Source organism: Glycine soja, chromosome 19 (genome assembly GCF_004193775.1).
Source record: "Glycine soja cultivar W05 chromosome 19, ASM419377v2, whole genome shotgun sequence".
Lineage (NCBI taxonomy): Eukaryota > Viridiplantae > Streptophyta > Magnoliopsida > Fabales > Fabaceae > Glycine > Glycine soja.
In genome coordinates this window covers 45,592,291-45,616,723 of record NC_041020.1, presented here as the reverse complement: position 1 = coordinate 45,616,723, position 24,433 = coordinate 45,592,291, and the positions used below count along the sequence as shown (strand labels likewise).

At 32.5% G+C, this 24,433-nt stretch overlaps 4 protein-coding genes across 5 annotated transcripts; 3 read left to right on the top strand and 1 right to left on the bottom strand.

Moving 5' to 3' along the window:
* Positions 1–231: 231 nt before the first annotated feature.
* LOC114398338 (dof zinc finger protein DOF3.5-like) lies at positions 232–1,177 on the bottom strand. Its single transcript, XM_028360524.1, has one exon. The coding sequence runs from the start codon at positions 1,175–1,177 to the stop codon at positions 362–364; it is 816 nt and encodes a 271-aa protein (XP_028216325.1). The 3' UTR covers positions 232–361.
* A 3,594-nt stretch (positions 1,178–4,771) lies between these two features.
* On the top strand, positions 4,772–6,557 carry LOC114398874. The gene is made up of 5 exons (XM_028360983.1): positions 4,772–4,878; positions 5,036–5,198; positions 5,986–6,106; positions 6,305–6,373; positions 6,480–6,557. The coding sequence occupies exons 2-5, from the start codon at positions 5,134–5,136 to the stop codon at positions 6,555–6,557; spliced, it is 333 nt and encodes a 110-aa protein (XP_028216784.1). The 5' UTR covers positions 4,772–4,878; positions 5,036–5,133.
* A 500-nt stretch (positions 6,558–7,057) lies between these two features.
* LOC114397988 (protein CHROMOSOME TRANSMISSION FIDELITY 7-like) lies at positions 7,058–9,744 on the top strand. 2 transcript variants are annotated; one of them, XM_028360085.1, is made up of 4 exons: positions 7,058–7,279; positions 7,718–8,053; positions 8,134–8,624; positions 9,354–9,744. In XM_028360085.1, exons 1-4 carry the CDS (start codon positions 7,184–7,186, stop codon positions 9,472–9,474), a joined length of 1,044 nt encoding a protein of 347 aa, XP_028215886.1. In that variant the 5' UTR covers positions 7,058–7,183; the 3' UTR covers positions 9,475–9,744. The 2 variants fall into 2 exon arrangements, with proteins under 2 accessions (XP_028215886.1, XP_028215887.1); XM_028360086.1 differs by lacking the exon at positions 7,058–7,279 and adding an exon at positions 7,608–7,626 and having other exon boundaries at positions 9,354–9,642.
* Positions 9,745–20,206: 10,462 nt separating this feature from the next.
* LOC114398395 lies at positions 20,207–21,284 on the top strand. Its single transcript, XM_028360580.1, has one exon. The coding sequence runs from the start codon at positions 20,370–20,372 to the stop codon at positions 21,213–21,215; it is 846 nt and encodes a 281-aa protein (XP_028216381.1). The 5' UTR covers positions 20,207–20,369; the 3' UTR covers positions 21,216–21,284.
* Positions 21,285–24,433: the final 3,149 nt, after the last annotated feature.

Sequence of the window (24,433 nt, the reverse complement as noted above, 5' to 3'; positions counted from 1 at the left end):
TTTTTCTTTCAGCTTTCAATCCTAATGAAATCTATTTGTTTTTATACTTCTGCTTTATCTTTCTCCGTGTTTTTAGGTTTAAATGATTAAGAAGAGTAAAACGGATCTATATATATATAAACTCAAAACTGTAGAGCTAGATTGAAGTACAGATATTGAAATGTGTTCATCAAGATATATAGAAAAGAGTTTTTGATCCTTATTAAGTAATTATGGAACATATAGCACAAATTAAGACTGTATTTGCTTACATATTCAAATTATTTATTAGTGGATTTGACCGAACCTATACATAAACTATAAATTACATATAAGAAGCAAAACAAATTGAGGCAATAGTATTGAAGAATCATACATATTATCAAAGCGTGGAAAAAGAAGCATCCCTTGGCAAATCGAAGTGGCTCCAACAATTTCCCATAATGAAGTCTGCATCATGAGATTGAGGTCCAAAAAGGGGCGGTTGGGAGGCTTGCAAAGCATGATCGAGCATCATCTCAGAATTGGATTTGGACCACAACATATCACCGTGTGAGATTTCTGTCTCTTCACCAGGCAACGGTGGCAACTCAAAATTTGTATTATTTGTGGTATCATAACTGCTACTGTAATATTCTTGATGATTCTGGATAGAGTTGAACCCGAAAAGATACATTTGGATACTCTCACCGAAATGTGATTCTGTGGATTGTTCATGAAAATGCAAACAATCAATGAGACCAAGTTCTTCTTCAGAGAGAGCACTATGGCCAAAATCAGTAGAGTTCAATAGGCATGAATAATAATCTGGTTCGTTAGGATAGCGAACTGTTTGGACGGCTTGATCTGGCTTCTGGTTGAGAAAACTCGCATAAACTTGTGCTAGATCAATACTTGGAGCATCTGACACCACTGAATTAGGTGAGGCCATTAAATCATCAGAATAGCCAACTGAGTTATTGGCTTGTCTGAAGGTCTTATTATACTTAGCGCTTCTACTTTTGCGGCAGCCACCACCAACCGGCACGTTGCGGAGGGATCCTCCTTTGGTCCAGTATCTTCTGCAGCCCTTGCAAAAGTACCGTGGTTGAGTTGAACTGTAGTTATTGTAGTAGCAGAACTTGGTATTGGTAGAACCACACCTAGGACAATTTGGTGAAATCTCAACATTATTAGCCTTCCACCCTCTCTCCATCATGTTACTTCATTTCTCTCTCTTTAGTGGGCTGATATATATATATACCAAGAAATTAAGGTGAAGTGCAAAAGGCTAACTAGAGTTTAATTAAAATTATATGTGGGGTGATGAAACTTGAGTTATTGAGTGTTTTGGGGTGAAGTTTGTTTTTAAAAAATAATGCACGTGAGATCAAGGGTATTTGGATATGTATATGCGGCCATGCACATGAACATGCATAGGGCAGGTGGTGTCACTGGCCCGTGGGCTGATGCATGGTGTCGGTGTTTAATTGGTGGAGATGTGGGAAGATTGGGGAGGCAAAGTCCTCGGTAGCATGATTTCAAGTCTCATCTTTCAACAACCAACCGCTTAGGTATATGAGAAGCAGATCCCTCAACAAAAGTTTAACATCGATATCCCAACCTGGATCCCTTGACTCTTGAAAATAGAAATATTTAGCCTTATCACATATTTCTCTCATCTTGCTTTTTCCATACTAATCAAGCAAAATGAAATCACAGCTTCATATATACTATAGTTTTTTAATGTTGCCTCCTAATCATTGTTCCGCGCCCTCGTGCGCTGAATAAGTTAATATTTTTTTTTTTTTGCATTAATTTTTACTGATTCCACTATTGGTTTCTTTTCAAACTGTTGATTTGCTTTGGCTTATTCTCTACGCTGCTCAATTTGTGATTAAACTGATATCTATTAGAATTTAAACCAAGCTTGTTTGTTATGCAATGAACTACAAATAATGCTTCCTGTTTTGATTCATTCTGAACTCTGGTTTATGTCAGTACTTTGGAGCGTTGTTTTTGTTAGACGAAGTGCTTCACTCATCTTTTCTTCTATATAATATAAAGTTAAAGAGGAAGTAATCTGACTGGAAATTAAACAAAATATTTCGGTCAATGCATAGTTCAATCTTGTAAGTTATGTCAACTTTAATTCGTTCGCTTCACTTCACTAATGTACATGCAGTACGCTAATAGTTCGACTCTTCTTCAAGAAAGGGGCACATGGGATTAAACTGAGTAGGCACTTTCTTAAGAAAGAATGTCTCTTTCAAAATAATAATAATAAGAGATAGTTATTAATGCTTGGATCTTGAGCTTCTCGGATCATGCAACTCTTTTCAAATTTACAACTATAGTAGTATATCAATGAAATAGCAAATGACACTCCACCACAAACGTTACTTGTTGCGAATGAATGCTTCTTCTTCTCTCTTTTTTTTCTCTTGTTTTTTATCTTTCCCATTAATTAACTTAGCCAAACAATATCAAATAAAATACAGCTGATATTTCAAAAATGCAAATCACGTCACAAGAGTTGTCTTGTAAAATAAGTATTTTTTAAATGTCCAAATCCTATTTTTTTATTTAAAAAAATTAACAACACAATCTTTTTAATAAGTAATTACGAGTGAATAAGCATTTTGGTCCCTGACTTTATACACATTTTGCAAATTAGTCCCTATCTTTTTTAAATGTAAAAAATAGTCTTTATCTTTGCATAATTGTTGTAAAATAGTCATTGTCGTTAAATTTGAACGTAACGCCGTTTCTAAGGTGTATTGTTGACAATTTTAGACGTTTCTAATAATGGATTCCATGAAAACTTGGTCAAAGTTTTTCCAAGTAGTTGAAAAGTGACAGATGCAAGTGTTCCACGGGCTTCACTCCTGTCATTTATTGCAAAGCTTGGGAGGCTGGGTAAATCTCCTGATATTATGAAGTAATTGTACTTCAAAATTAAAATAACAAAAAACGCAGTGTAGTTTTCACTTCAAAAACGTAGTGCAGTTCTTTCACATTTCTTCAAGATACGTTAGCATTTGTCAACACGAATACACAGTGGTGTTCTTTACACGGTAAAATATTGTTTGTGAGTCGATCAATTATGGAGATTTTTGTGAAAATAATGGCAACTGAAGTTGAATTAATAGTTTAGATGAGTCCTCGTAGATGCATGTGTGACTGCAGTACTACTAATATTAATCTTTCATCGTTCATTCACAAAACGTATTGAATAGCTTTGGCGGGAGCTGAAATTTGTAACCAAAAGCATGTGATCATGTGCAACTGCATTAGTTATTTCAAATTATGCAAGAAAAGGGAAAAATTTTAGATTTATGGTTGTATTGTGTATGCAGAGTAAAGTTATATAAAGTTTTACTTTGTTTAAGAGAGTAAAAAGAAAGAGTAGGAAAAAAAAGGATACTTTTTAATTTGTTTAGTAGAAGAAGATTTTTTTTTTCTTATCTCACGTTTGAATGTGCAAAAATAAAATATATATAAAAAAAACATGTATGCAAAAATGAGATAAATACCTTCAAAGGAAAGAGAAGCATGACAAAAAAATGTCTACATCGTCTTTGTATAAGAAAAAGTCTTATTTCCTGCACGACCAATTTGGGACGGAACCAAAAATTATTGTGGAGCTGAGCTAAAGCTTTCATTTATTATGGAGTTGAGTTAAAGCAGACGAAGAAGACACATTTGCAGCAGAAGCACCCTGACCCTTGAAGGAGCTGCAAGCAACAGAACCCAAGACAAAAGAAGTGGTGGAATTGTTAACTCGTTGACAAGTCTACCAAATTTGTCACAAGTAGTAAAGTACTTGGAAGTCCAAGTGTCGAATCCACATTATTTGGCCTAAAAATAGAAAACATCTTTGGATTGATAAATAGTGAGTACATCATACATCATTTGGCTTTTAACTCTGTCAGACCCTAACTAGGAGTTTAACCACTCATGATCATTGAAGGCTTTATAATGGATGGAGCATAAGAACAACTGATGGAATAAAAGGGGTGAAAGAAAGGGAGGGAGTAAATGAAAGCCCGAGGGGGTTCTTTGGTGTGTTTTTCTGCTTGACTTGACTCCCTTGTTATATTTGTTGTAGTAGACTTTGGCCTGATGTTAGAAATCTTCATTTTTGATATTTTTTGGATTTGTTTTGCTTTTAATCATATCTTCTCGAGACTTTCTCATATTTTGTATATTTTCTTTGATCTTTTTCTCTTTTAATCTCTCTTTTTCATACCTGCAAGTCATAAATAAAAAAAATATTAAATCTTAATATTTAAGTTAAAGATAACTGCTAAATAAATATTTTTAAAGATATTTTCAATATATTTTTATCATCAAAATAACTCATATATATCCATTATCAGGAATCAAGAGCCAAGATCTATGAGAGGAATGAAGGTCTTTTTCAATTCAGTCCAAAGACTTGTCATATAGAACTGTAGGAACTTAGTTGCATAACAGAGTTAAAGATAGAGACTATTTTTTACATTTCACAAAAGATATGAACTAATTTGTAAAATAAGTACAAAGTCAGAGACTAAAATGCTTATTATAATTACTCTATTTTTTACCATACACATCATATAACTAATTTTGAATTGCTTGGGGTTGGAATTGAGCTGAGCTCGGACACTGAGCTTTTTAGTTTCATTAAACTTTAATCGAACAAGACAAGGTTGAGCAAATATTATTGCTCTGCTAGGCACCACTTGTTTACAGTGGTGAAATGTGTGATGTCAAGGTAGTTTAGTTCTGTCATTGTCTAAGACTGGGTTTGATTGACAAATACTTTTGTAGGTTCTGAATACCAAAATACACCTTCCTGGTTTCAGTTTCTCAATAAAGAGCTTGTTCGTGTGGCTTCCTTTTCAGACCATGAAGCATTTGACCATCCTGTGATATGTAAGATTTGGGATCACTTAGAGCTCTTCTTTTTTAACTTACATAGTAGTATACTAGTATCAATACATAATTAGCTTTTAAATTTTTCTTCTACTTTCCTTCTTCTGAATGTATCTTTTCTGATTTATTTATCTTTCCTCCTGAAAATAACTTGCAGGTCTTGTAGCTGTTTCATCAAAGGATGAACAACCTATTAGCAGATTTGTTGACCTTTTTAATACCAACAAGCTTCCTTCCCTTCTTAATGATGGTGCAATGGATCCAAAAGTTTCAAAGCATTACTTGTTAGTGCATGATAATCAAGATGGCCCTGCAGACAGGTATGACTTCTCGCATTTTTATTTCCAAGTCATATTCCTCGTCTCTTGCTAAAATTGCTATGTCTATACTTTGTCTTACTCCTACTTATATGAAAATCCTTTGTTTCCAAAATCTGTCTTCAAAGCTCAAGTTTAAAGTTAATTGCTTCCCTTGATTCCTCAATGAAAACTATATTATTTGCAAAAAGTTTGCAATTAGGGATAATCTTTTGTATGTCCCTAGTAAGCACATCAGAAAATAGATTAAACAAGGACTTAAGGATGAGCCTTAATATAATCCCATCCCAATATAATAGTCCCTAGTCTCACCTTTTGGAACTCTCACACTAGTAGTTACTCTCTCATACATGTCTTGTATAGCCCAAATATAAGCCACATGAACACCTTTCTTTTCCATAGTCTTCCTTAACACCTCTTGCCACTTGATCATAAGCTTTTTCCAAGTTAATAAAAACCATATGTAAGTCTCTTTCTTTGCTTTGGTAACTTTCCATCAATCCCTGTTAAAGATAAATGACTTCTGTTGTAGACTTTCTTGGTATAAACCAAATTGATTCTTTGCAATTCTTATTTCTTATCTATGACCAATCACTTGTTCTCATAATTTCATAGTGTGGTAATTAACGTTGAAAGTGAAAATTGTTTTATTAGAAAAACTTGACAGTTGTTTGCTGCAACCTAATGCAATCTTGGGCATTCACTAATCATTATTTTCCCGTGGGAATTGATTTATTAGTTGTATGTAGTGTTAAACTTATTCGAGTTGCTTATTCTTCTTCTTCAACAGAGCAAGTAAAAGATTGACAGATATGAGGAGTACATTTGGGGCAAGTGACTGTTCGTTGCTTTGCATTAATTCTTCCCTGGATGCTCCAATCAAAAATCAAGATAATCCTTGGGCTTCATATGTAAGTTTGTTTGGGGAGGACTTGTAGGTGCTTCTTCTTTTCCAAAATAAAAATATGATTATTTAGTTCATCTTCCTTGCCTCATGCTTTTCCTTTTTCTTTTGCCCTTTTGAACCTATGCTAAAATAATATGAAATTTTGGTTTCATTCATATGAAAGTATGCAATTTAGTCTGTTGTCTCCTGAAATTTGTGACAGATAACTGATGCCTCACCTACTCCTAGTCAAGATCTTGGTTGCTTTCTCAACATTGATGATATCAACGAGGTATATTGCTTTTGCTACCAGCAATGCTGTTAGATTCATTATATAGGACTCATGCTTACATTGTAGATGCATTTTTTGCTACCCATTTTTGTTGCCTTGAGAGCAGATAAAAGATCTAATGCAAGATTTAGCATCCAAGTACATCATTCCAAATATGGAGCAAAAAGGGTTTTCCCCTTTTTGAATTAATGTTTTGAATTTGTTATTTCAGACCCAATATTTATTATTTTGACCTATATTCTGATTGTCCTTTACCCTTTTCTGTAATGTCTTTTTTTTTTTTTAGGTTTCTGCAACACGAAAAGGATTTAAAAACTAAATAAAAAATTTATAGTGGAGAAAAGGGAAAGAAGACGGTGCAGATTCTTTCAATGGTGACAATGTTATATTTATTTATTTACTTTGTTTGTCCTTAATTATAATTATAAGATTCTTTTCCAAAATTTGTTTGTCTTACATATTTTAGATGTATTAATTATTTATTTTCCTTACTTACTCTTACTTAATTATTCTCTCTCCAAACATTAATGATAAATAAGTGAATAGAAAGATAATAAAATGATAATTTTAAAATAATAATACAAATTATTAATAGGCATAAAATGATTAATTAAATTAACTATTTTAGTTAAAGAGTGTTGAAAGAGTCTTATAATCATGTACAGATGGAATATATGTTATGAAAGAATATACATGCTATGTATCATTCAATTTCTTGCATTTTTCTAATATGGTTTTGGTTTCCATTGTTGAAGGTATGACTTTAATTCCATTGAATCCCAGATTCGAGTTTTGGGTGATTATGCTTTCATGTTAGGAGATTATGAAGTTGCCTTGTCAAATTATCGCCTAATTTCCACCGAATACAAGATTGATAAAGCCTGGAAGCGTTATGCTGGTGTGCAGGTAATTTTATTTTTTATATTTCAAATGCAGTGGGCTTTCTGATGATGCATGGTTGTTACATGGGTTCAAATTACCAAGATTAGGATTTTCTGTAGAGAAGCAGTGGAAGGATGTTGAATTGGATTCAGTTTTTCTCCCAAAATAAGGAATAAGTTCCCTTGATTTAATTCTATGATTTATCTAACTAGCTTAATCTCTAGTACCCTTTTGTGTTATGTTTTTACTTAAAATATGAAACATTGAAACACTGGAAATATTGTAGATGAGAGAGTTGGCATGGCTCTTAGTTTTCAGAATTTCAGACGCACTTGATGCCTTTATTAATGTGGCTATTGATTATTAAAGATGTTGTTGTTGGACATTGTAGTTTTATAATATTACTTATTTGCACTTATCATATAATTTGAACAAATAATTTTACATCCATAATCCTCGCAGATGCAGTCCAAGATTAGCGCTTTCTTCAAATCTACTACCTCCGATTCCTCTTCCGTCTCTGCCGACAATGACGACGACTTGTCCATCTGGGAGAAGCAGCAACACCATATCATCAACACCTACACCCGAAGGCCTCCAAACCCTAACGCCGTTATTCCTTCGGTGGTCAAAAACAAGAAGAGGAGCTACGCCCAATTCCACCTCGATTTCGGCCAATCCGATTTCCTCTTACGCGCCTGTTCCACTTGCGGAATCAATTTCACTCCCGGCGACCCAGACGACGAGAAATCCCACAACCACTTTCACAAATCCTACACCCAGGGGATACAATTCAGAGTAACTTCTCTGCTTCCACTCTCTCTTTTCGCCCTTCTTTTTTCCCAATTTATCTTATTCCTTCTCCCATTCTTCTGCAGGGTTGGACCAAAGAAAATGTTATCCCTCTTCCCACCCTCGAAGCGGGTCGAATCATTTTGGTTTCGGAGATCGACCTCACTTCTCACAGAAGAATAGTTGAGCAGGTCGTGAGTATGATGGAAATTGAGCTTGGGTGTGGATGGATCCTTCACGACCTCTTTAAGGTGTATCTGTTTGTTTCTCTTCACAGGGTTGTTGGGTGCCTCGTTGCAGAACCAATTGAAAAGGCATTCAAAGTTGTGTCTGGCTCTCCTGATAGCGTGAAGAAAAGGGAAGTGAGGACGCGTTCTACCACTTTTCGGTTTGGGAATGTTATTTTCCAAAGGGAGGTTGAAAAAAAAGTTGCTTCCTTGAGTGATTCTGAAAGGATGGAAGGTGCAATCTTCTGTGATAGCAAACCAACCATCGCTGCTTGTGGCATTAGGGCCATTTGGGTTGCTCCCTCTAACAGAAGAAAAGGAATTGCAAGCAAATTGCTTGATGCCGTGAGGTAAAGTAAATTAAATTTGGCTTAACTTGCCATTTCTGATGGGCAATTAAAGCCCAATTCATTAGGGAAATCTTCAAAGCTTGTAAACAACTGAAATCTCCTGTAGCATCTGTAGATTAAGACATTAAGATTAGCTTAACAGTGAGGAGTTTGAATGAGATTGTAGGTTTAAATTATGTTGCGTGTATTATTATGCAAAGAGAATGATGCATAGATCCAACTAGTACATAGGTAATGGAACACGGCTTTAGGTAAACATCACATCTCTGGAAGTTTTAATACTAGCTGCATTGGATGAGTGCTAATTGGTTAGTCTGTGTTTTGGTTTCACAATAGGAAGCATCAAAATAATACGTAATACTAATTATATCTCTGAAAGCTTTAATACTAGCTGCATTGAATTAGTGCTAATTGGTTAGTGTGTGTTTGGTTTCACAATAGTAAATGTTAAGAGTTGATTTTGCCTCCTGTCAAACATATAAGATTGATTTTGCCTTAATTTTGATCTGATTAGAAGAGATAAAAGTAGATTTTCATTAGGTTGAAAATTTACAAGTTTTACATAAAAAAATTTCGAGAATAAAAGCATCTAAACCCTCAAGTGTTATTTCAATTTTTCAAAATTAATTTTGTGAAATCAATTTTGGAAACTCTCACCTAAATGCAACTATTCTTCAACCAGTTGCTAGTTTAGTGATTTGTTTATGGTCTACTTTAAATTGGTGGCAGGAAGAGTTTCTGCAAGGATCTTGAGCTTGAACGTTCTCAACTAGCATTCTCTCAGCCAACCTCAGCTGGAAAGGCATTGGCAACAAGTTACACTGGCACTGGATCATTCTTGGCGTATTAAAGCCAACAAAACTATTGGTTACTACTACTATTTCGTACTGACAGATAAAGCCATGTTTAGATTAGTGATTACTTGTATTGACTGTTAATTAACAAAAACATAAGCTATTATTCTTGTAAAGTATAACCTTTTTAGCCCATATAAGTATGAATCTTTGATTTCGTTGCTTCTTATTGTTGTAAGCCTTTTGTCATCCCGAATTGATTTACCCATTAGGTTCTTGAGTATCAGAGTTGTGGCGTGTTTGGAATATCGCCAGTTTTAAGACTATTACAACTGTGGTTGAGGCATTTTAATATATGTTTGGTTTTGTTCTGCAAACTTTTGTTTTCGAAACAAGTTCTAAAATATAAATAATTTTATTTCAAATTCAACTTTAAACAAAATTTATAGAATTATTCTTGAATGATTTTGATATAATGATAATTGTAAAAGCAAAAAATGTAATATAATGAATTGAATGATTTAAAAGAAAAATTTGAAGTCTTTTAACTCAAGGGGATGCCTTTAGAAGGCTTAAAATAGTCGCTGGGTTGCTGTCACATGCTATGCAACACTATTTAAATATTTATTCGATCCTCATCTGTTACAGTAGTATGTTATGAACTTTAGAAATTAGAAATTTAAAAATATCATAATTTGTTCGCTAAATTGCTAGGATTAGAGGGAAAACCAACAGGCTCACCAACGATGGACGCAAAAAGCACCATTTAGCTTTTTCAATTGACTTATACCTGACCTTTAGTGTTTGTTTGTAGAATTGATTTTGAATTAATATAATTTTACAGATTGTTTTCAAAATAGTATCTTACAGGTTGGTTTTTCTTTACATAAATTAATCATTTAGGTTTGAAAAATAATAATTATTTACGTAATAATTTAATTAGGCTTAAACATATTTTTAGTTTTTGTAATTTATCATATTTTTTTTCGTTCTTGTAAATTTTTTTTAATTCTTGTAAATTATATTTATTTTATTTTTTGTCCTTATATTATTTTAGATAGCCTTTTTTATTGTTTAAAACGCTATCTAAGATACTTTAAGTACTAAAAATAAAACAAATATAATTTATAAGGATTAAAAAAAATAATTTTATAAAAATCAAAAGTAAAAAAAATATTTAAACCTTTACTTAATCCATGATTTTCAACTTCCTCTGTCATTTATTCACGGACTCCTAAAGCGTTTTAAAAGTTACTTAAAAAACACAAACAATATAATATTAACTTAACCATTACAATTGCTGTAAAAAAAAAATTAACTACAATTCACATGTAATTATCATGAGAGAGTTTTTATGGTACCCTAAATTTTTTTAGGAATTTTGAGACTATTGGTTTTTTAACCAATAAAACTGCTATGTCATGTGGCTTCTTAATAATAAAAGAAACTTTTTAAAAAAAATCCTTGATTAATCAAAATATTGTTTTAAAAAATTGAAATTACAACTATTTTAAATTAAAAATCTAATTAAACATAAGTTTAGAAGTTTGACCCTAATCTTCTTCACCCTATAAACCAATAGTGTTTTAGAGTGACCATTTTAAATTAAAAATCTAATTAATTCTTTTAGAGTGACTATTACGCTCAACAGAAATAAAATTGCAAATATATTAATATTGTGTGTACAAAATTAACCTTTGTTGACACTATAAAATTTCTCATATAAAATTGCAATTTCATTCCAAAAACGTAATTGTATTCAAAAAAGACGGAAACTTTCGTCTCTTTTAGATATTCTTGTTAGTATTACTATTAGCCTAGATACACTTTAACTACAAATAGAATCATTAATTCATGTCGGTCTGTGAGGGGTGAGACTCTCAAATCTCTATTCAAGTTCAAGTTTCTCTACCAATCAAGATTCAAATGAAGACGAATATGATGATACTTTTTCATGTTATTGTAATTTTTCTTCTCCTGTTAAATTTTGTTGTTGTGAATGAAAACTCTAAAGAGATTAGGATTTAGAATTTTAAACTTATGTTTAATCATATTTTTAAATTTAAAATAGTTGTAATTTTTTTTAAAATTAATTAATCAATGACTAATTTGAAACAAATAAAAGTTTCTTTAATTAATGAGAAGATAAATGACATGATAATTTTATTGGTTAAAAACCAATCGTCTACAAAATTCCAAATTTTTTGGTGGTACCATAAAAACTATCATTATCGAAAATCCAATTTTAAAGGAAAATAAAGTTGCTACAAAGGAAAGTTATTCATCATTAATTAGCAATTCACAAGGGAAGTAAATTACTATCTTCAAGTCTAAACTAGCTCATGACTATTTTCTTCATAAATCACTTGAATGGCAATAAGTAAGGATTTTAACTACCATCAATAGCGGTACAAATGAACATGGGAAGATGGTTGGGTTTGGTTTGAAAGGAAAGGATAAACTTGGAAAGATAACATGTTTATAAGAGAGAATTAATTTTTGATTGACGTAGAAACCATATCTAATGTAGATTCTTTCAAACTTAGATATAAACCACAGAATCACGTCTTCAACATAATACCAAACATCACTGTCAAAGGAAAAATTAAGTTTGACCACCATTAAACTCAAGTTGAAGGCATTTGAACGTGAAACCAAACATAATCTTAGTTACTGTGAATTGATACATCGATGGAAATGGAAAAGTATCCTTTTCCGACTCTTACAACAAACAAGGATTTCATTTTAGCTCACCATAAAAGGATATATAATAGCTGTAGCTCTAATGATGGTTCGGACTTCGGGTGTTAAAGGTACCAATCCTTTTGCCATCTGAATCAAGAAGGAATTTTTCCTCGTTTTGTTGAGGATTAGAATAGAAAGTAGAAACTAAGATAATACGTTACCCAAATTTGGAAAGACCGATGAACTCCATCATTCTTCATCCGTTTCAGTCGCAGCAAGGATTAATATGTCTGATCAACCCATTCTATATCAAAATAATTTTATGTTAAATAATCAATATATTCTTATATTAAGTGAGGGACTTAATTTTAAACAATTTTTTGAGTTTAAAGTTGATGTGATTTTTAAGATAATTTTGTAAAAGTTAAAAAATTTATTATAAATGATAGTTTATGATTTGATGACATCATACTATCATAATTTTTTCTATTTTTTTATCAAACAACTTTTACTTTAACTTTAAAGTATATGTTTAATTTTCATGTTAAAAAGTACTTTGAGTTAAAAATAATTTTATTAAAGGATCATTATCCTTACTTTTATTTCATTTTTATCTATTGGATTTATACTGTAATTTGCGTGGACAGAATTTATTTTTAACTTCAATTGATACATGCACAAAGTAGCTTTAAGGAAAAAAAATATGTGTTCCATAAAATTGGATTAAGCATAACCTTTATTTCACAATTTTACTAGAAAAGATATGAATAAATTAATTAGAATTATTACTTCTATCATATATGAAAACATTTGATTCCCTGACATTTGCTTCTTTTGTCAAAAGTTGATACATAACATTTTCTTCCCACAGTAAAAAATATTTAAAAACATACAAAAAAATGTTTATACTATTAATGTATTCTATACTTTTTATATTATTTTTTAACATTATCCTTAAATATTTTTTTATTTTATTGTCTTATTATTAATTAATACACCTTTAAAAAAATTAAATTTAACAATATTTTAATATTATTTTATCCTCAAGACTATTAATGTTTTAGTCTTGTTCTCTCTCTAATTAATTAATTAATTAATTGATACGCCTTTTAAGAAAATAATTACTGTACAACAAAATAGTAATTAACTAACTTAATGTCACGTGTCCTACACGAGTTGTTAAGTTTAATCTACAGTTTTTATATTGGTGTTTAATTTTAATATATTTTTAATTATTTTAAAATAAAATTCACTCAAGCACATACTTAGAAATATCATTTTTTAAGACTAAGATATGATTTATTTTAATCATTAAATGTTGGTTTCTGTAAAAGAAAAAAAAACATTAAATGTTAATGAGAAGAAATTTCAAAATTTAACCACCTAGGACCTATAACCACCTAACTACTCTAGCTTTTGAGAAGAGTTTTTAATAGAACAAAAATGTCATATACACCCATAACAAATCACAATATGCAACCAAAAATCAGGTACGAAATGCTTAATCATTGCGATCAATATATCTACAAGCCTCAGCAACCGCGCACCAAAATTAACCCCTTCTGGATATATTTTAGTTGTAACATTGTCAACATTAACTGATTAGCACTTAACGTCTTCATCGTCCCTTTCCACAAACGGTAATATAATGGCGACACAATCAATTTTAATTATCTAACTCACATCCTAGTTTTCCCAAATTTCAATTTCATTAGTTTATCAAAATCTAATCATGCCATTATCAACAGCTCAAGTCGAATCAAGAACCCAGTTCTCGCCTCTGCCCCAAGACGTTGAACAAGGGCACAATCAAATTCAGGTAAATGACCGTCACATAGTGCTAGAGCCATACGAAGAACGTGTAGATTGGGATGCCCTTGTGATAATGCTACGTTTGGTCATGATTGGAATGTTGCTCGTTGGGTTTTCCCTACGCCAAAGGGAATTGTACGAACCAACATTCGATCCCGTGGCACCCAAGTTCTTCCTCGACTCGTTCCACATTCCTCACCTTAAAGTCTCCGAGGGCGAGGTTTCATCCACGTGGGACGTGGCACTAACCATCTCCAACGTCATGAACTACTCCAACGTCAACATCCTAAAGCTGGAAGCGAAAGTAAGCTACGAGGAAAACGAAACGCTAGCGGTGATCACTCTCAGTATGCCCAAATACACGTTAGAAAGCGATGTTTTATTGTTGGACGAGGAGGAGACGAAGAGGGTGCATTTGAAGTTGAGTACGACGGGGTGGGAGGAGAACCAACCCATTGTGGATGACAACGTTGTTCAGGCCATTGCAAAAGATGTGCAACGTGGAGTTACTAGGTTTAGTTTACATATGATGGTTACGGGGGAGGTTGGGTTGGGTGATGGGTTGGTCGCAATTTTTGCTATGTATCCTAAATGCAGTAATTTGGAAGTTAAGTTTGTAGCCGGAGATCAGCTGGGTGAGGCGGCGTATATGATCGATCGCAAGCCTAGAGAGTGTGTAGGTCTTATTGAATGGGGACCTGTGAAAGAATCGATATAGATAGTCACTTGTTATTTAATTGGACATATTTCTTCTTCTTCTTTTTTTATTTTATTTTATGGAAATTGGACATATTTCTTTTTGCAGAGTCTTCATTATATATAGTCGTTTCTTTTAATTAGTCTTAAACCCACGAGCAAATTCTAAAATATGTAGGTCTTTACAAAGAGACTTGGAAATTTTCATAATCCTTTAATAAAACTTACCTTTCTTTATTATATTAGTTTTAGTTCAAGGATGACTTGCAAACTACCGATTCGAATTCGGAGTTTAAATTAAGTTTTGTTTGTCTATATATTTATGTTTTGCTCTTTTCTGTTCTTGGGTGTTCTTTTGATTTTATAAAGGGAAATGTTATCAAGATCGATTAAAGTTATGGTGATGTTTCTGCTTTTAAATTGCTCATTAGTAGTTTTAATGATGAAAGATCCCTTAATCAATGTTGATGGTGTAGGATATATATGATTCTCAAGGGATTGATCTCTAGCTAAGTGTTATTATAAGCTCGACTCTATTCGAGTTTATGTTATATATGCTATTTGGCTCAGATATAGGAGGGTTCACAAGCTCTCCAATCCCAAATCAAGCAGGTGAAGGAGATGACAATCACGTATTTGTGCTTAATTAACTAATAATTTTCATCTTTGTGAGATGATAACCACGTATTTGTGTCTAATTGACTAGACACTTCACTTTCCAATTCATCATTTTTATGACATTAGATGACACCAATTAATAAAGGAGAGACTAAATGACAAGGGGAACATTCTGCTAGGAATCACTTTTGGCTTACCAATCTACGAAGGAATTGGCCTCCCGAAAAGTGCTTGAAAGAAAGCTAGTGACCAAGACAGCAGCAAGAAGCTTCTGATTTTCTCAATCAATGGATAGTAATGGTGGTTGAAAGGTACACCAATATTGATCATTAAAAGTGGCACTCTTCGAGTCTGTTTCAAGAGACCAATTTGACACCATCAAATTTTCAGAAATTAAATTGATTATTAATTTACAATTTTAAGAATCAATTTTCATTTTTTAATTTGAAAATTCATATATTTTACAATTTCATAACCTAAATTGATGATTCACTTTCTGTGAGTTGATTTTCAATTAACACAATAAATCATATATTTTATGTGAATTTTTATGTACACATTCTACAAACTATTAACAATATATCTTATTGAAATATATATGTCAATGATTTTGTCAATATTTATAACAGAATAATTAAATAAATACATATAGTATCTTAAAATTATATAAAAAATCTCAATATCTTCATAAATTAATAAATAGACAAATTAGTAAAAAAAATAGTTACAAGAGAATTATATATTGTATTAACAGAAATAAAAAAATTATTATATGTCAAATTTTTATGATATATATGTAAATATATAATTTATTAAAGTAGCATTCTTTATTTAAGTTCTCTCTCTTATTTAAACTGTGTACATAATTTGTGAAAGATAATTCCTTAGCATACTGACACCTAATCAATGTAGTGAACCTAATACTTCTATATATTTAATGCAAATATATATTTGTTTCTCATGCTTTTTTAACAAAAAAAAAAGACTAATTTTATTAAATTCTCTACATTTAGTATAATGAAATGAGCTATATTATTTATATAACACTTTTTATATAACTTTTTATCTTTATTTCTTTTCTCTCTTTTAATAGTACTGCACCATCTTGTCTTATACTTCATACTCTTAATATCTTTTCATAATAAAAAAAAATACAAAATAAGGTATAATTGTAATTTCTTTAATGAGATTTAGCAGCCAAACCAGTCTGTAACATTCCTTAAGACTATTTTCCTGTTTTTTTTAAATTTTTTTTGTATCTATATTTGACAAGGAGAAAATCGAACACATTGGTAGTGGGAAGTTCATCATCATTGTCATTTCGATCAATGCAAAAACCGCCAACGAATTAGTGTTTGTTTGCGCGTTTTTAACAACCTTAATTTACACATATATAATCCTCTCACGCCCTTCTCTTCTCTACCCACCCATATTCCATTCTCTCCCTCCTCCTCCTCCTTCTTCTTCATGACATGGCCTCATCAACAAGGTTTTCCCCTCTGCCCCAATCCGAACCTGATCGTGACAACCATGAAGACCAATTACCCCTCTCAATTTCCGTGGAATCCACAAACACTAGGTCTGGCATTTCGTCCGAACATTATTACGCCGAAGAAATATTCAGCATCAGCGCACGCACATGCGAAATGATTCAAGACCTCCTTGGCCTCACGTTGTTGATGATGCTAATATTATTACCTCTATACAAGCGTTTGGGGACGCCAAAGGAAAACCCTATTCCCCCACTTTTCGTTCTTAATTCAATGTATCTTTCCAACTTCACCACCACGGGGAGTACTGGAGGAATTTCTGCCACGTGGGATGCCAAGTTTACGGTCACAAACACCAACGTGTCGTGCATCTATTTCCGAAGCATTGATTTCACTATATTCTATAAGCATAACCCAGAAGATGCTCTTTCTGTGGCGTCTTCGTACCCCTTTTACTTGGACAAGGGGGAGTATGTGAAATTGCATTTGAAGTTCACAAAGGGAGGAGAAGGGTGGGAGGATAATCAACCCTCTGTGGAGAATCGGTTGGTGGAGGAGATGGGTAAAGATAAAGCGAAAAATGGGGCTCTGAGTTTTGGAATGCAAATGAAAGTGCAAGCTATTTACTATGGGGAAACGTGGGTCTCGGATGTGGTGATGAATCCTCATTGTGAAGACTTGAGGGTTCAGTTTCTGCCTCATGAGGATTCTGGAAGGATGGCTAACCCTAATAGGAACTTCTCGGTTCCTTTACATTGGAAGCCATTCTCTTTCTTTTGAATTAATTAAATTCCATACCTTGTTATGATTTCTGCTGATGGTATACTAGCTAGGTATATATACATATAGGTTGTCTCAGATATTTAAGAGTTTTTTATAAGTTGAGTACTTAAATTGTCAATGTAATATTTGAGACAAAAAAAATGCATGGTTGATTATGATGTCAGTTATTCCTTCAGATAGAATGATCGTGTTCAGGGAGTTTAATTAGCTCTTTGATAAATGTGAAATCATGCAAGTACCGATGAAACCCTGTATCAACTGATTGATCTTTCGGGTAGCTTTTACTTATTGCATAACGTGTGATAATAATATATGGAGTATAAAAAAAAAGTATTTTTCACACCCTTAAAAACTGTGTATACGCCTTGAGAACACCGATTATGATGGAAAAAAAAAGGATGAAAGAAAGAAAAAGTAATAAATATAATATATGGTGTGAAAAAGAATAAGAGATAAAGAAAGTTGTAATCAAGGTGGGGTGCAAAATTTGGAATAAAAAAATTAAGCTATGATATTATAATTACTTTAAGGGAAAGGAAGTGCATGGGATCAAAAATATATATTAAATATCAATTGTACTCTGATGATGGATTAAATTTTGTTAGTTTAATATTTTTTAATTAAAAAAGATCGATCTATTGATATAAATAATATCAGTTTATATTAATAATAATATGATATATATTATACTTATCGATAATTTTGTCAGGATAAAAATTTATATTAGGATAAAAAAATGTTATATATATATATATTAGTAAATCATATATAGTATAATTTAGCTGGTTATTTCTGAACGTTGGGTTACTATTATTTTTTCTTATCTCAAAGGCTGAAATCCTCACTTAAAACGAAATTTATAAATGAATTTTAATTTTTAATATTTTAAACTTATGAGTGTCATGTTATATATTTTTTTGTTTGATATATTATATTAAAAATTAAAATAATACTATTTAATTATTATTATTTTAACCACCATTAGACCGTTAGAATTTAGATTTTGAGTCATTTCTTCACTGACACACTAAGTTCAAAGGAATTTACGCGTATTATCTTTGGATGTCTGTTTGAAGAGCTTAAATTGATGTTAAAGCAAATTCAATAATGTGAGAGAAGCTTTACACTATTCAACTGAATTGGAAAGTGTGTTGCAAATAAATCAAACACATTGTATTTCACTGGAAGGAGAGAAAAGGAAAGATTTCTTTAATTTGGTTTAACTCAATATATAAAAGGTGAGAGCAGAATATTTCCTTGTCTAGTTTGCATAGTGATAGAGAGAGAAAAATATGAATTATATTCTATTGTACCTTTATAAATATTAATATAGTAGAATTGAAGTAAAATAAGATCTTAAAATAATTTAGTTAACATGCTAAAAAAATTGAGTTACTTTCTCCTTTAAAATCTCTCTAATATCTCACAGGAAATAAAAATAATAAAAAATTAATTATAATAATAACATTTTTCTTCAATTTTAAATTTTAATTTAAAACCCATCAAACAAAACAAAATTAAAATGCTACTCTTTTTGCTATCTTTGATTCCCAATTCTGACCAAAAGCACCTATTTATTTTAAAAATAGCAAGGTTAAATATATTTCAAATCTATTATTTATAATATAATATTTGATTTTAGTCTTCAAAAAATATTATCTCATTTTGATCTCTCATTTGAAAACGTGTTAACTGCAGCCCTTATTCTTCATTGAAAATCATATTCGTTTGGTACTCATTTATGCAAATAGGGAGCAAAAATAAGATATTTTCATAAATAAGAAATCAAAAGAGACAAATAAAGCAAATGTTGCTTAGTTGAGATAATTAAAATAACATCTAACCCAAATTAATATGATTTTAGAAGGACTTATATCTCCTTTACCAAGGTAAGGGGTCAATGATGCTAACAAATAGAGCCAATAATTTGAGCTCATGTTGGATGAGCTTTACCTAAATAACCCATAATTAAAATTATGCCAGCTGACTCCTCAAATGACAAGCAAAAAAAAAAAAAAAAAATCCATTAAGCTTCTTCAGCCAGGGCTAATTAGCCGAACAAGTTGAGATGGACTTCTCAAATAGCGTAGGCCAAGAAAAAAAAGGCTTGATTGGTCCAACTCGATTAGCTCACAGGTATCTGTGCACCTTTTATTTTACATTATCTATGCTAATGGTTTCCACTAATTCACATTTAATTCTGGCATTTTTAAACATACAATTTATCCCTCAATACAATATGTGAAGCGTTATACATTATACAATGTCCAATGAAAACAATAAACTTGTTACTTGCAAATTTTCCACATTACTTAACTAAAATATAAAAATATAAATCTGTATATATTTCTCATCAGAGTTTTACATATTACATTTGTTTATTTTATTATTTTGTTATTTTTAGTTAGACCATTTGGTTAGTGTGCTGGCCTAGCATAAAACTAGACTTTTTTTTGTTCGTGTGAAATAGCATAAAACTCTATTGAACCATCATATTCACATGTATAAGAGAATACATAGGTTAAAGAGGTTAAGTTCAAATCATCATTAGTCATCCTCTAATCATGCTTTTCTTCGATAAACAACCTCCGAGAAAAATGAAATTTACAAAATTAGACTGTAGCTAATGAATCCTTGTCAATTACACCTAAATTACATTCAACATAACTATATAATTACCCATGTATACATAATCAATAAGAAACAAACAACTCACACGATCTTCACGCTTTTTTTTTTGTCAATCTATATTTGTCTTTCTTTCCTTTCGTTTGAAAAAAAGAACAGCACCACATCATTGCCCCTTTCCCTCTCTTTCTCTGTCTCTCCCAACATAACCATTGGGAGAGAGAATCAGAGAAACCATCATGGATCCATCCCATGATGAAAGAGGACCCCCAAATGAATCATTAACCCACCAGTCCTCTTCCCGTAGGCATGGGGATGCACCACCACCGACGGTGGCACCACCGCAAATGATGTATTATTACCCGCAAGGGTATGCCCCACAACCCATGCCTCACCAAGGTTACCCACCAGGTTATGCCCCATACCCTAATGAGTACCATCAACAACCATACCATTACCCCGCAGGTCCCTACTTTAGCACTCCACCGACCTATCACAATGGTGGCGGAAGCAAAGCCTTCATTCGTGGCTTCATAATGTGTTCATGTTTAATATTCACATGCCTCTTTGTTGCCACCCTTATTATGGCGCTAGTGTTGCACCCCCAATTACCCGTTTATACGATTAATTCCTTGTCTGTGGCAAATTTCAACACCACTCAATTGTTAACCGCAAATTGGAACACTAGCATCATGATCCATAACATCAACAATAGGCTAATTGGTTTATTTTCTGATTTTAAGGTGGATTTGTTGCACAAAAATTACATAGTAGCAGTGAGTTATGTGCCTAATTTCGAGTTGAACAAGAACGAGGTTAAGCGAATTGATGCGACACCATTGTCAAATGGATTCTCATTCCCAAAGTCGAACTTGGATGACATGGCAAAGGAGCAAGCCGGTGGGTCCGTCACATTTGCTTTGAGGATGACTTCCATGGTCACGTTCATGTCTAGCACAATGTCCACAAGAAACACGTTGATACTAGCACTTTGCAGTGGCTTGAAGGTTGTGTTTCAAAACAACACTGGCAACGGAGTGTTGGACAATGCGGGAAAGCCCATCAGTTGCCAACTTTATATGTGAAAATTGGAATGACCTGGTGTAATACAATTTTTTTTTCCATTTTAATGCATGTGGGTAAGATTTTATATATATATATTTGTGAGATAATCTTTAGGAAAACAAATGTCATGTTTTTTTTAAGGGTAATAGGAACAAAATTAACTTTCCTTTATCCCTATATTATTTTCCTACTACTTTGTTAGAATGACTTTTTGTGTAACTGGTCTCATAAACAAAAAATTCAATTGAAAAACCCTAGAATTTATCAATAATTTGTAATTTATGCATTTTGAATGATAATTATATGAGAAGTTATCATTGTATTTTGGTCAAAATTTGTTAGCTTCTAAAGCTCATAAGAATATGAAAAACGTGTGTTTGGATTTAAAACAAAACAAGGAGACATTACATCTATGTGAGACAGATAAGAGTATCATAATTCTTGAACCTCTTACGCTGATTAACACCCTTGTAGGCATATGAGAGACTTCCAAATCTTGGATGAAACAAACCGTGTGGCATTTCCAAGTTAATTAATCTGGCAAGTTTTTCCCTTATAGGCACAACCTATTGCTTGATAGCATCTCCATCAAGCATTGACAAGCAATGCTCCTGGTCCTTCATGCCATAATGAAAGTTATGCTTGATGCACATATACTTGCACTTTATATCAACCATAATGTCATTAAATCTAATATCATCACTTGATTTTAGTGTATTAAACGTCAGCCACTTGGACTTTGTATTTTCGTTATTAAAAACCTTATTGTGTGTGTTTGGGTTGCAAATATAAATGCTAACTTTCAAAGTCTTCAACTTATAAATGTGGGATGCCACAAAGTCACAATCATGTTTGCACCTTATGGTGTATTTATCCACCCTCGTAGTGTATTGTGGTGTCAGAAACAATTTCCCCCTATGGTGAATTTCTATAGGGAATGACACGTAGGTTAATTGAACAATGTAAAAAAATATATATTAAACAATACCACAAGCCACACAAGCTTAGTTGGAAAATAATTTTTAATTGTGGGCACAAAACGTCTATGTGCTACTTACATCATCACTTTAAAAGAAAACGACAACCATGGGCAAGAAAACAGAGCAAGAAGGGAAAAACAAAAGCGACAAGCATGTGGTTCAACCATGTCCACTTTGAAAGAAATAAAGAAAAGAAAGAAGGTTATATATGTCTTCTCAATAATTCTGCCACAACGGGACCACCAAAGGTAAACGTTATGCAACCTATGTTACAAAAATGTGTAACCCTTATGGTGCATGTTTGCTAACGATATTAAAACACATATATAATGAGAAATTTCCATGTCCAAAAATAAGAAATGACGCGGAAGCTACTCTTTGTAGCTTCTGTTGGATCTACCTCTATTTGTAACAAACGTGTCACTAAACACACTAATCATGTCTATGTCTATGTGTAATCACGTTTGCTCCTTCACCCTTGAAGGATATTCAGATTCCAAATAAATCCTGACTTTTATACACTTGCTTTAAATGTGTGTCTCGATGTTGCCCTTGCCCCTTTCAAATTCACTTTCCATGTTATGGATATATCAAATTTGACACGGATGATTAATGGACAACTCATCGCAAGAAAAAAAATGAGAGAAAAATATTTAGAGGATGAAAGGTTTAATAAATTTTTTAGGAGAACTAAAAAAATAATTAACATATTATAATGATTAACAAGATATTTAAGTGTAAATAATAATAGTAATAATATTATTATTATTTCACAAGATATTCTCTGTCAATTCTTGATAACTTTTTGTTCTTTTATGGTATTCAAATCAAACCCATCTATCAAAATCACTAAATTATAAGAAGTAAAAACAATTATAACAGTATGTTAATATTCAAAAGTCAAAATTTTCATCCGTAGAAATTCATTTAAGAATATAATAACAATAATATTCAAATTCACAGTGCTATAAATTTTTCGTGCTACGCATAAGTCAACAATAATATACTTAACTTCATGGTAACGCTTAGCCACGACCACCACGAAACAACCACGAGCAACGCGCTTCCGTAGAATCCACCCACCGACAGCACGTCTTATCCCTCCGCCACCCACTGCTTATTCCATCTTTTACATGTCACCGCCATCGTTACCGTCATTTTATATGAAATTGATCCTTTTGTCGCTTCCTCAGTTGTATCCGAGTCGACTAAGGCTCCCTCACATTACTCAACGCTATTGACCCCTTCCTCACCGCCACGGGGAACTTCACCCTCGTTGTCACAAACCCTAACTGCATGCTCCACATCACCTACAACATCGTTTCCGCCAGCGTAATATACGGCCAGGATGTAGTTCTCACCCACACTCTCCTAACACCTTTTATGCAAAAAACGCATGCCAAGATCGTGCTTCAAATTCAATTCACAGCGGTCGACGGGTTTGTGGATAATGGCATGGCCACAGGCTTTGATTCAGACCGGGCTGGCGGATGGGCTCGATTTGGGCTTTTATTAGATTCAAGAATGATATATTTCATGAGTGACTATATCTTGAAGGCTAACTTTTACACCCCAAAACAGAACTGGTGCTTTGATGCATAGTTTCCTCTGTGTGTAGGATCCCGGGGAGCATGCTTGTTTATTAGTGTGATAGAAGTAACTTAGATATGATACGTGAATTAATGTAGTAGTTAAATACCGTTTTGATGTATTAGATCATATGTACATTTCTGATGGGTGCTTTTTCTGGCTTGCTTTTTAGTGAATGTTAATCATGGGTTCTTAAACATTTGGAGTTTGTAATAGTAAGAGTTTTTTTTTCGGTTAAATTTAAAAAAAAAAAACTTGGTGTTATAGGTTCCTTGTTGTTTCAATGAAGAAAGATTAAAGGCAAGTGATTGAACAAGCGTAAAGTAAGAAACTAATTAAGATCGAACAAGTATATCAAGTAAGATTATTTGTTCCTTGTACAAGTAATCTTATCAGAGAACAAGATAGTGAGTCTAACACAAACAATATTGTATCCAATGGGGAATGATAAAGGACAAATGATTAAAGGAGGGTGAAGGAAAAACCCAACTAGGAACATGCATGTTTATACGAAAAACTAGGAACAATAGTGTCTTTATGTGTAAGAATATTGATCATTGTTACCAACAAGAGTGATGTGTGTGTTGGGGAGATTCGAGGGGTACACCTGTGGACCACAAGCCACCACATAAGGAGACCTGACACTACACTCTAATCCAAAACCTTAA